The sequence below is a fragment of the Portunus trituberculatus genome, chromosome 36 (genome assembly GCF_017591435.1).
Source record: "Portunus trituberculatus isolate SZX2019 chromosome 36, ASM1759143v1, whole genome shotgun sequence".
Classification (NCBI taxonomy): domain Eukaryota; kingdom Metazoa; phylum Arthropoda; class Malacostraca; order Decapoda; family Portunidae; genus Portunus; species Portunus trituberculatus.
The window spans coordinates 2,529,353-2,542,911 of NC_059290.1; the positions used below are offsets into that span (position 1 = coordinate 2,529,353).

Sequence of the window (13,559 nt, forward strand, 5' to 3'; positions counted from 1 at the left end):
TGGGAGAAGATGGAAAGAGTGCCCAAAAACCAAGAAAGTGTCAAGAAGGGGCTGGAAAGGAAGGCCGGGAGAGAAAAGGTGAGATCTTAAGTTGACCAATGGTGTGTATTGAAGCTGTAAGGGCGTTGCTTATCCATCAGCTTAATGTGTACCGGCAAAATGCGTAGCCAGGTAGTCATTCATTACTCAGGTAGTGACCGGCGTGCCTCGGCGTATAATTGCACGTGTTTGCATTGTTTACTCACACTATATGTTAGCATTCATAACGGCAATTAATAACACGTACAGGGCGGCACGTACACCAATTACACCATTACGTGAGGCATGTTTTGCGTACGTAATTACAACACGGTAAGCCTTGAACAAAGCTTATGCAGACTGTTCCCTTCCATCCCATCATATTCACCGTGTTACACTCTCTCCGTGTGTGTGTGTGTGTGTGTGTGTGTGTGTGTGTGTGTGTGTGTGTGTGTGTGTGTGTGTGTGTGTGTGTGTGTGTGTGTGTGTGTGTGTGTGTGTGTGTGTGTTGTAACTATGCGAGGACAAACGAGCTTACACCCTCTGATTGTACGAGGAAAGAAGCAAGTTATTACCTTCATTACATTAACCGTCAAACACAGAGTTGCTATATTCTGTGTTGAGCTCATGGTGTAATTACCTACAGCAGGTCTATTCTTTTTACTTTTTTATTCATTAGTTATTTTTTTCTGTTTGGTGAAAGCGTCGCATGTACACTTTCATATGCTAAGTGGTCACGTGCGAGTGTTTCCTGCGGCATCTAGTTAACAAGAGTGTGTGAAGGCCAGTGAAAATCTATAACTGCTTCTCTTTCCTTTATCCACTACACTTATTAGCGCTGCTCCACACAATGCCTTTACAGATCAGCGCATAGCTCTACCATTCAGAGGAAACATCATCGTCACACTTAAACAGGCGACCATGACGACACTCTGACACACGCAAGCACACACAGGCATCGCTATACCTGCCCAAAGACACAACGAAGCAGAGTGGGTCAGCAATCACCGCAGTGCTCCTGAGTGTATCCTGCCTCGCGGTGGATTAAGGCACAGTTCGAGGTGTGGGCGTGATGCGACATCTGGGTCCTCACCTCGCCTTGGCCGGGTTCTGCTAGGTAGTATCCGCTTATTGATTCACCTGTAGGGGGTGAACGACTGGGATGGCCCGTTGTCGTCTGCTCCGCCATAGATTTAGGCCCAGCCACGTGTTCGTCGCCCCGCACCTCCTGCAGCACAATAGGGGCTGATGGAGGCTGATGGAGGCAGGAAAACTTATCACGGACAGAACGGCCCGGCATCTGAGTTGCCGCTTCGTCAGGACAAAATAAACGATGTGACTCCTAACTTGGACACAAAAGAGGCAGTTGCTGTGTTTTATGTTCCGGGTTGAAGTGAGAGAGCGAGGCAGAGCTGAGAGTGGCGGGCGAGCTGAGATAAAACTTGTACCATTCAAGTCAGCCATTAAAACAATCTACGAGTTGTGCAAGCATGAAAAAAAACATCGTAATTCCTCAAAAATGTTAGTTTTGTTCGTTTTTGTTATTTTACAGTTAATTGAAAAATTTATCATGATACAAATTGACATATGAAGATTATTATCCTTTTTTTCTTTCTTTTCTCACTTCTTTTCTTATTGTAACGATCACAATTTGCTGCCGGTATTCCTTGAAGTGCGTAGGTGCAGCGCAGTACAGCCGGCAGTCCCGCGATGGTCTGGTCGGCAGGCTCCTGGTGAGTACAAAGTCATGTGTTTGGGACTTCATTGGCAGTGTATTCCTTGATTCACGAGCACGCGACTTTCTGCTAAGAGACACTAGCGAGACTGGAGCGCACACCACACGGCACATATGGACGGAGAGAAAGAGAGAGAAAAAAGGGGAACTCTCGCCAAGAAAATTTAAGACCACATGAAGGCATGCACTACAACACCCTCTAGTGGCGCGGGGAAGTTACGAAAGCCAGCCCGGAGCCTCCATGGGACTCCGGCAAGCGTGGAGTTTGTAGCATCCACTTTCTGCGTCTTAAAGGGAAGTTATGACGATATGACAGCACTTGGGGTTCGTGGTGGCGGTGCCTTGTGTACTGATGGCGACAGATGCCCACACTCCCTTGCTCTTTCACCACGACTGTTTCCCAATTCCACAGAGACAATTAGACAAGCTCTCACGAGTGTTTCATCATTTCAGTGTTGCAATCTCGTCAAACTGTCACTAAAATCGTAGAAAAACACAAAAATCCTGTAACTTCAATTAAGGGCTTTCAAAAGTGTAGGTGTGGCCATAAAAGAATCCGAATACAGATAGGACGAGTAGGGAGTGGAGCGGAAGTTGCAAAGCTGGACGGGACTCGCTGCAGATATTAGTTTTAGATAAGGTATTAAATGTTATGTGTAATTGGCTCTTTTTCTTCTCCCTTCTACTCTCTGCATCTATATTTTCTTCCACCTTTAACTCTCTCTCTCTCTCTCTCTCTCTCTCTCTCTCTCTCTCTCTCTCTCTCTCTCTCTCTCTCTCTCTCTCGTATCTTCACGTCTATATCTATTTTCGTTCTATTTTCCCTCCCAATTCCTCCACGGTACGAATTATCAATACAGTACCATGTCTCTCTCCGTCTCCCTTCTGCTTGTACTTTTCTTTCCATCTCGCCTCTCCTCCCTTCACCTTTTCTCTCTTCTATTTATTTCCACCTCACCTCTCCTCCCTTCTCATTTTCTCTCTTTTCTCTATTTCTTTCTACGTTTTCTATTCCTTGAAGATTTCCAGTCCTATTCCCTTTCACATTTTTCCTCATTTATATACTTTCCTAATTCGTCTGATATCTAATTTATGTTATTTCTTACTAATTTGACTAGTCCACTGTCTCTCTCCCTCTCCCTCCCTCTCTCTCAAGGGCGCAGCACAAAGGAAGGAACACACGAGAATGAGGGAAAGATTAGCTTCACTGGGTCTCTGTAGCAATAACACTGACACATCAACACTTGCACCCCGCAGCTACACAGATGAGGAGCAGCGGGGCACACACAAATAAGGCAAAATTAGGAGACTTTCCGAGACACAGAAACACTAGAAATTCGTGAACCGGGTGTTAAAAAAAGAGGTTCCATTTCTCATTTTTTTACAAGCTTCCCCTGTTAAGACGCCAGAGTTCGTTTTTTTTTTTTTGATGGGTTTTACTGTACAATTGGTGAATAAATATAACAAAAAAAAGGTTGCTGAAATATGGTACAATCTCTCTCTCTCTCTCTCTCTCTCTCTCTCTCTCTCTCTCTCTCTCTCTCTCAACCAGACAGCGAAGGAAGAGGCAGAAATAACCCTTAATTAAGATAGTATTATTGGTCTGTATTTCTACTCCCCTCTTTCGGTACCTGTGTGTGTGTGTGTGTGTGTGTGTGTGTGTGTGTGTGTGTGTGTGTGTGTGTGTGTGTGTGTGTGTGTGTGTGTGTGTGTGTGTGTGTGTGTGGAAACGCTCGTCCTGTCTCTCTCTCTCTCTCTCTCTCTCTCTCTCTCTCTCTCTCTCTCTCTCTCAATAGCCTGCCTCCAAACCCTCAGACAAACGGGGAAAAATAAACTGAGAATGCAAGTTTCACGTCCACCTCCCGAGCTCCATTTTCTTTTTTTTTTTTTGTGTGTGTGTGTGTATTCCATGGCTCTGTATGAAATAAAACAAACCACTACCCGTTTTCTTTCGTCGCAGGAAAAGACCGAAACAAATAGAAAAAAGAAGTAACCATTCACAATTTACCTACAGTTCCTCACCTTTTCTCTTTTAATTAACTCACGTGAACAAGTAAATGAAAAAAGGAACAATACTCTTCACAACTTGATCCCAGTGTCTGTATCGTATCTTAGGAGAAGAGGGTACCGCTTCAAAAAGAAAACGAAATGTCAACACACACACACTCACACACACACACACACACACGCCTGCCTCAGAAAACGAAGGTCTGCCAGGAGTGACTAAAAAGAAGATGGGATATTTGGCTTCCCTGTTCCTCTTTCATCTTGATGGGGTGCAGACATTCCCCTCCCCCCTGCTGGAAAATGTTATAGTTTTTGTCTTTCAGCCACTCAAAAACAGGCTTCCCTTTCTCTTTTCTTCTCTTCCTTCCCTTTGCCTCATCCTTTCTCTTTCTCTCCTTTGCTTCCTCCCTTCCCTTTCTTTCTCTCTTCTTTGTATTTCTCTTTCTCCCTTCGCTTCCTCCCTCCATCTCTCCTGCAGCCCCTTAACTTTTCTTTCTCCCTCCCATTCCTTCGTTTCTTATTCCTTCAGAGCCAAAATTTCGGCCGTTTCTTCTCCATTTCTTCAGTGTTAGCACAGTCTTTTCTTTTCAAAATGCCCGTCGAAAACTTTTATATTTTTCATGCCTTATCTAATCTGTGCCATTTCTTGCTATTCATCTTGCGTCTCTCTCTCTCTCTCTCTCTCTCTCTCTCTCTCTCTCTCTCTCTCTCTCTCTTAGCGAGTTCGTCTCAGGATTTCATGATTTTCTTCATTCATAGCGTATGAATAGAGAGAGAGAGAGAGAGAGAGAGAGAGAGAGAGAGAGAGAGAGAGAGAGAGAGAGAGAGAGAGCAAATTTATGGTAATGTACGCTGTTCTCTACATACCAAAAACTCTACTACTCTTTGTGTGTGTGTGTGTGTGTGTGTGTGTGTGTGTGTGTGTGTGTGTGTGTGTGTGTGTGTGTGTGTGTGTGTGTGTGTGTGTGTGTGTGTGTGTGTGTGTGTGTGTTTGTTTGTTTGTTTGCGAAGAGCTGGAGAACGTGGAAGGTCGGCCGGTCTATCAGTTTCAGTCTCTCTCTCTCTCTCTCTCTCTCTCTCTCTCTCTCTCTCTCTCTCTCTCTCTCTCTCTCTCTCTCTCTCTCTGGCCAGCACAATTTACGGCCAGTGACACAAGGGAGTCGTAACACACACGCCATCCAGGTCATGTGAGGTGTCTTTTCATGGCGATAATAGGAGTTAATGGCACCAAGGACAGTCACCGGACCTTATTGCCTCTCTCCTGATGGCTTGTCGAGGCTTAGCGGCACCACACGCCTTCCTGGGACTCCCTGCTAAGTCGTGGTGGCTTTGTGAGCTCAGACCTATGTTGGGAAGTCTCTCTCTCTCTCTCTCTCTCTCTCTCTCTCTCTCTCTCTCTCTCTCTCTCTCTCTCTCTGTCTGTTTGAGCTCCCTCCAAACGTGATATGACTGTAATGTACTGAGTGTGTGTGTGTGTGTGTGTGTGTGTGTGTGTGTGTGTGTGTGTGTGTGTGTGTGTGTGTGTGTGTGTGTGTGTGTGTGTTGAGTGTAGTGCTGGCTTCACGTGAAATGTGTTGTTAAATTATTGTTATTGTTATTGTTGTTTGTGATGTTAGTACTGTCCCTACAACAATGAACGCTACTACTACTACTACTACTACTACTACTACTACTACTCCTACTACCACTATTACTACTACTACTACTGTTTCAGGCATTTAAATAAAACATACAAGTAAAAATTCACTAATCTCAACACACACACACACACACACACACACACACACACACACACACACACACACACACACACACACACACACAGACAACTGGACCAATAGATCTGAATACAATAAATACAACCATTACCAATACATCCATCGTCACCACCACCACCACCACCACCACCGAACGACAATAGCAGGAGACCATAACAATCCCTTACGTCACAGAGAGAGAGAGAGAGAGAGAGAGAGAGAGAGAGAGAGAGAGAGAGAGAGAGAGAGAGAAAACGTACCTCCTCGAAACTTTCTCTAAAATTTTCAAGCTTCGTGCCTTGTATCGTTTTCCTGTGATGAAGCTCTTGTGAGGGATGAGCCTGTGTGTCTGGTTAATAGGGTCCAAAGTGCTAATTACTACACGGCTTATGATCCCTCTCCCTCTCCTCTCTCTCTCTCCCTCTCCCTCTCTCTCTCTCTCTCTCTCTCTCTCTGTTAATTATTCACACACGTGTTTTAAGAATTTTCCTAGTGAATATTTTCCTACTTTTTTCTCTCTCTTTTAGTCTGAATTGCTGCTTGCGTAATCCTCATCGCTGTGTCCATGGTCCTGGTGGTGGTGGTGGTGGTGGTGGTGGTGGTGGTGGTGACGGTGGTGGTGATAATAACAATAATAATAATAATGGTGGTAATTATAACCATAATGATTGTAATAGTAATAAGAGTAAAAGTAATGAAAATGTTCCTAATGATACTAATAATAACAATGATAATAGTAATGATGATACTACTGCTGCTGCTACTACTACTACTACTACTACTACTACTACTACTACTACTACTACTATGAAAAATGAATTAAAATATTAATAATAATATTAATAAAAATAATAATAATAATATTAACAATAATAATAATTATTATTATAATAATTATAATAATTATTATAATAATAATAATAATAATAATAATAATAATAATAATAATAATAACAATAATGATAAAATAACTAAAAATAAATAATAATAATAATAATAATAATAAATAAGAAAAATAATAATAATAATAATAATAATAATAATAATAATAATAATAATAATAATGTTGATAGTAATAATATTAATAATAATAATAGTAATAATAATTAATAATAACAATAATAATAATATTATAATAATTATAATAATAATAATAATGATAATAATAATAATTATTATTATTATTATAATAAAAACAATAATGATAATATTATAACAATTACAATAATAATAATAATAATAATAATAATAATAATAATATTATTATTATTATTATTATTATTATTATTAATCATAGAAACAATAATGATGATATAATAAAAAAAAAGAATAAGAAGAATAAGAATAAGAATAAGAACAATATTATCATTACTATTATTATTATTATTATTAGAATTTTTATAATAATAATAATAATAATAATAATAATAATAATAATAATAATAATTATTATTATTATCATTATTATTATTATTATTATTATTATTATTATTATAATAATAATAATAATAATAATAATAATAATAATAATAATAATAATAATAATAATAATAATAATAATAATAACAACAAAACTGATAATATTAAAATAATAACAATAATAATAATAATAAGAAGAAGAAGAAAGAAGATTATTATTATTATTATTATTATTATTATTATTATTATTATATTATTATTATTATTATTATCATCATAATAATGAAAATGATAATGATAATGATAATAATAATAATAATAATAACAAATTACTAATAATAATATTAAAATAATAATAATAATAATAATAATAATAATAATAATAATAATAATAGTAAGAAGAAGAAGAAGAAGAAGGAGAAGGAGGAGAAGAAGAAGAAGAAGAAGAAGAAGATTATTATTATTATTATTATAATAATTATTATGATAATGATAATGATAATTATAATGATCATGATAATAATAATAACAATAATAATAACAAATAATTAATAATAAAAAATAACGAATAATAATATTAAAATAATAATAACAATAATAATAATAATAATAATAATAATAATAATAATAATAATAATAATAATAATTATAATAATTATAATAATAATAATAATAATAATAATTATTATTATTATTATTATTATTATTATTATTATTATTATTATTATTATAATAATAATAATAATAACAATAATAATAATAATAATAATAATAATAATAATAATAATAATAATAATAATATTATTATTATTATTATTATTATTATTATTTTTATTATTATTATCATTATTATTATTACTAATAACAATAACAATAACAATAACAATAATAATAATAATAACAATAATAATAATGATAATAATATTTTCCTCTACTTCCGTGAATAATTTCTACCTAGAGGTTGTATTAATAATAATATTATGAGTGATTTTTCGTCTTTTCCCTCTATTTTGGTCAATATTTTTCGTCTCGTTGCTTTGGTGAACAATTCTTCCTTCTGATGTTTGGCTCCTGTCCCATGCTACATTTAGACTTCCTGCTTTATGACAGAAAATGTACTCAAATTCTTTCCAGCACAATCTTAAGAGTTCCTTAGCTTTGGCAACGTTCAGCATTCCACATATATATATATATATATATATATATATATATATATATATATATATATATATATATATATATATATATATATATATATATAAAGACTAGCTTCCTCACTAATAATATACATGTGACTAATTCTACATCTACTACTACTACTACTCTTACTATTACTATTGCTGTTACTACTTTTGTTACTACCACTACTACTACTACTACCACTACTACACACACACACAAAATACCCACATCCACACCCATCTCCCTACACACACACACACACACACACACACACACACACACACACACACACTACTTCCCCTAACACCACTACTGCACAGATTAAATAGGAAAAAGGAAGAAAATCAGACTTTCCCAACAAAACTGTGAAGCTAAAGTAATAAATACCAAATAATTAAGACTGCGGGTGATGAATAAAAAAAGAAAAAGAAGGAGAGTTGCTCATATTGTGCGTGGTTTTATTTTTTTCATTTTTTTTTGCGGGAATTCTCTCCTTCGTGGAAAAAGAGAAAAAAAGGACCCAATGAGTGGTTCTGATAACTCGAGTAATTGGCCAGACAGAATAAAACTCGCAGACACAGGGTTATATTTTTTTTTCCCTACACTGCTGCGTACACTCACACACACACACACACACACACACACACACACACACACACACACACACACACACACACACAGCCTTAATTGGACACTCAGACAAATACATGTACAAGGAATGCTGTGAGATTGAGAAATAGAAACAAGAAACATACAGAAGATGTAACATGTGTGTGTGTGTGTGTGTGTGTGTGTGTGTGTGTGTGTGTGTGTGTGTGTGTGTGTGTGTGTGTGTGTGTGTGTGTGTGTGTGTGTGTGTGTGTGTGTGTGTGTGTGTGTGTGTGTGTTGGCTAGCTGTCAAGTGAGTGGAAAACTGGCCAGTCGTGTTTGTGAATGTGCCGTGACAAGAGGCTGTGAGATAGTGTCTCCATTGGTAGAGAGAGAGAGAGAGAGAGAGAGAGAGAGAGAGAGAGAGAGAGAGAGAGAGAGAGTATACACACGCACCAACATGAAAACATACATTGACATCGTTATTTTTTCACACTAACCAGCTCCTTACGTTCGCTGTTTCTCTTCGGGTTACTCCACTTCACTGAAATCTTGTTGGGGTCTATTAAAAGTGATACAATTCAGACAGTTCGCTTAATAATGTGTGCTCTTTGCCTTAAATGTATTTCAAAGGCATTTTTCTTCTACTGCTGCCCCCATTACCACTGTCACTATTGCTCTCTCTCCCTCCTCTCTCTCTCTCTCTCTCTCTCTCTCTCTCTCTCTCTCTCTCTGTGTGTGTGTGTGGCTTCTCCCATCGACGTTTTTTCTCTTTTTTCATTCATATTGTTTTCTATTCACTTCAGAGTATTTTATTACTGTTATTATTTTTTTCAGTCTACAGCATTCATTCCTACCGCCACCAGCACTATCTCCTCCTCCTCCTCCTCCTCCTCCTCCTCCTCCTCCTCCTCCTCCTACTCTTCACTCTACATCTCATATTTCTTTTTATTTATTTACATTTTTTTTCTTTCGTTGTTTGTGATTTTCTTAATTTTTGAGACCTACAGCTCTTTCTTCTCCATCCTGTCTTCTCCACCTTTACTAATTTTACATATCTATTGTCTTTACTCTCTCGCATATCTAGTTCTTCTTTCCCTTCGTGTTTCTCGACCAAAATTTCTATTCGATTCATTTCATTTCTCAATTTCAATTTCTTTAGTCTTAATTTCGTTTTTTTTTTTTTATTTACCAACTTTTCTCATCGTAAAATTCTTCTTACTCTTGTTTTTCCTCCTTCTCCTCATCCTCTTTCTCTTTCCTCTTCTACTTACATTTCTTCCGATCCTCTTTACACTTTGCCTTCATGTCAAAGCTGTGAATACCTTCCAATACAGCTTGGTAAATGTCAATAGATCTCCTACTACAACTTAGCCTTCCCTGGTGTTCCTTTACGTCCCTCCCTGTACCAAGACAGCAACACTCACCAAGGCCAAAGGACAGGAACAGGTGAGCGTGCTGTCTGTCTTTGCCTCAACCACCACCTGCCTTCCTGCATCCGTCTGTCTCTCGTGCCACCACCGCAGAGAACACGCTAAAAAGACACGCGAGATGGTCATATTAGCGTGGAGGTGAGCCACGGGATAACATGTAAACAGTGGATACAGAAAAATAATTGGATGCGTGTATTTATAGCAAGAATTGGGAGAAAGATGCTTAATTGTTCCCGCCAGCGTCGAGAAAATGCCTCAGTAAATTTTGTTTCTTTCATCAGCGTCGAGTAAAAGGGAAAATAAGTAAGGATTAGTCTTGATGCGGGTACCGAACGAAACAAACAATGGCTCAAAAGGGAACCCGAATAAGATAACCATTGTGCCGCGATGGTCATTATGGCGCGCAGTGTTCGGAGCAAGATAAGAATTAATGACCATCGTCACAAACAATATGACTTGTGAAATACTCGTACCCTGCGACACTTCGGGATCATATTATCACTCTGACCACACACAGGGCCATCAGATACATGATTTTTTTTTTTTTGTCTAAGAGGGGAGAGCTGGCCAAGGGCAACAAAAACAACTAAACAAAGAGCCACTGAGAGGCCAGTGCTCGAGCAGATCCAAGAGAGTTAACCAAATGAATAGAATAAATGTCTTGAAACCTCCATCTTAAATGATTTCAGGTCAGAGGAAGATTGAAAAATAAAAGCAGCCAGGGAGTTCCAGAGTTTATCAAGAAATGTATGAATGATCGGAAGTACTGGCTTGCTCTTGCATTAGCGAGGTGGACAGAATAGAGGTGAGAAAAAGAAGAGTCTTGTGCAGTGAGGCGATGGGAGGACGGGAGGCATGTAGTTAGCAAGATCAGGAGAGCAGTTGGCATGAAAATAGCAGTTGAAAATAGCAAGAGATGCAACACTGCGACGGTGACAAAGAGGTTGAAGACAAGTCAGTCAGAGGAAAGGATATCATAAGACGAAGTGATAAGAAGTGATGAAAGTCAAACATTTAAGTGTCACCACTGCATCATTGTCCAATAGGTCTGTTCATCACTTATGACAATTTTGAAGCCTCTAAGAATTAAGAACTATTATGTTAGGTTAGGTTGGGCTTGGCTACAGTATCAGTGTTGAGGAGTGATGGTGGTCAAACATTTAAGCATCCTCTCCTTGTATCAAAGTCCAGTCAATCCGCATATCACTTGCTACAAAATTTCGAAACATTTACGAGCTGTCAGTTGTTAATCGAAATAATATCAATCCAGTGACTCAAAGTATGATTCAAGTGTATGTAATTACAATTCCACCGGATAACCTCAATTGAATTTTGCCCCATGCACAACAAAAAAAAAGAAGGAAACAAGAAAATATAAAATAAATAAATAAATAAATAAATAAAAGCATACATTTACTATTTCACATCATACGACAATCTTCCATGACTAAATTCCATAAAGGGCAACACTCACGGTGGTACAGTGGAACCATGCGTGCTCTGGGGTCCGAGGAGTCTCCAAGCGCACGGGTTCGAATCCTGTCCACGGTCCGAGTGTAGGTTGGGCTTCCTCACTCGGGGCTTTGAGATAGGAGGTTCCTCAAAAAGTATCCCCTTTAGCCCATAAATTCCCGTGAAAAGCCCACATGGTAGAAATAAAAAAATATATAAAAAAATACAAGACTTAACTCTACCACAAACAACAACATTACAACCCACACGTGGATCTTTGGAGGCACAATTCCTTTACACACCAATATTTAGCGTACCATCCAATATACAAGAAAAATTAAAATCACACCACCATATACGAGAAAAAAAAAATAGAGACCGAAAAAAAATACACCTTGATGAGAAAATTTGACTATAACACGTAGCTAGCAAGGCAATAAAGTACAAAAGTAACAAGCCTTTCCTTCCAAATTTCTTCCATGCGTGTTTTGCTTCTCTGTCAAGGTAACATCGTGAGGTGGGCAGTCGTTAAGGGGAGCAAAAGAGACGCCCTACACAGACCAGAGCAGGTGTGTGAGTTCCTCTGATTATAGGCGAGGGTAATAGCCGTGATTACTGCGTACTTTCCTGCCGATTTTTAAAGCCTTAGCGTGTCAGAGAACGGTCGGAGTGAGGGGAAGATAAAGGCGACGAGAGGAGGGAGCCAGGGGAGTGGCAGATGGGAAGAGGGGAAGAGGACGATGGTAGGGTGATAAAGAGGGTGGAATTCAAAGGGTGTGTGGAAGGTAGGATATGTAAGGAAGTGAAGGATATGGAAAGGATAAAGATAAAAGAAAATGGGGAATGGATACATTGTGTGAGTAAGGAATGGGAATTTTGGGTGTAATGTAGGTGTAGGTGTAGGTGTTGGGTGTTGGGTGTTGGGTGTTGGTGCAGAGATGGGTGTAGATACGAACCTGCTAACGTGATGCTAAAGATTGCAGCAGTACCCCATAGAAAATAGTCAGGCCATCGTAATTTAGATAAACGGCGCGTGTATGTACAGTACGTCCACACACACACACACACACACACACACACACACACACACACACACACACACACACACACACAAACGACTACCACATCCCATTTTTCGTTTTCTTTTTATCATTCCCCGTTCACCTTGCCTTACCTGTTCGTCCGGCCACTCAGGTGCTACTGGTACACTCAAGCCCACTCCGGTCTCCCAGCCTCGCCATTATCTCTACCCTTGAACTCCGCAGCGCAATGACAAGCAAGGAATGTACAATTGTGAGCTGTCCCGATTACCAATGCGAGGATATTCAGAAAGGGAAAACTTGAGAGTCAAAGTCAAGAGAGGAGGAGGAGGAGGAGGAGGAGGAGGAGGAGGAGGAGGAGGAGGAGGAGGAGGAGGAGGAGGAGGAAATAAAAAATAAGAGGGAGGAACAACGTAAATAACACTTACGAAAGGAGAGAGAGAGAGAGAGAGAGAGAGAGAGAGAGAGAGAGAGAGAGAGAGAGAGAGAGAGAGAGAGAGAGAGAGAGAGAGAGAGAAAATATCCTAGCAGGGCACATCTCGTTACCTAAGCTAATTACTGGCCGACCCTCTCCTGGAAACGCTGTAGGTTCTCCATACGCCACTGATCGTGGTGGGTCGTGGTGAGTCGTGGTGAGTCGTATGTGAGCCGTAATGAGTCGTGTGTTAGTCGTAGTTAGTCAGTTTGAGTCGTGTGTTAGTCGTGGAGATTCGTGTGTTAGTCGTGGTGAGTCAACTTGAATCGTGATGAGCCGTTTTGAGTCGTATGTTAGTCGTAGTGAGTCGTGGTGAATCGTTTTAAGTCAAAACGACTCACACACGACTCAAAACCACTCACATACGACTCAAAACGACTCACACACGACTCAAAACGACTCACACACGACTCAAAACGACTTACACACGTCTCATCACAACTCATGACTCAA

General features: G+C 38.9%; 1 protein-coding gene across 1 annotated transcript in view; it reads left to right on the forward strand.

Moving 5' to 3' along the window:
* Positions 1-1,927: 1,927 nt before the first annotated feature.
* LOC123513449 (Y+L amino acid transporter 2-like) overlaps positions 1,928-13,559 on the forward strand; it is a 40,449-nt gene continuing 28,817 nt past the window's right edge. Inside the window, exon 1 of the mRNA XM_045270608.1 lies at positions 1,928-2,005. Coding sequence (XP_045126543.1) covers positions 1,928-2,005 — 78 coding nt within the window. The remainder of the gene's footprint in view (positions 2,006-13,559) is intronic.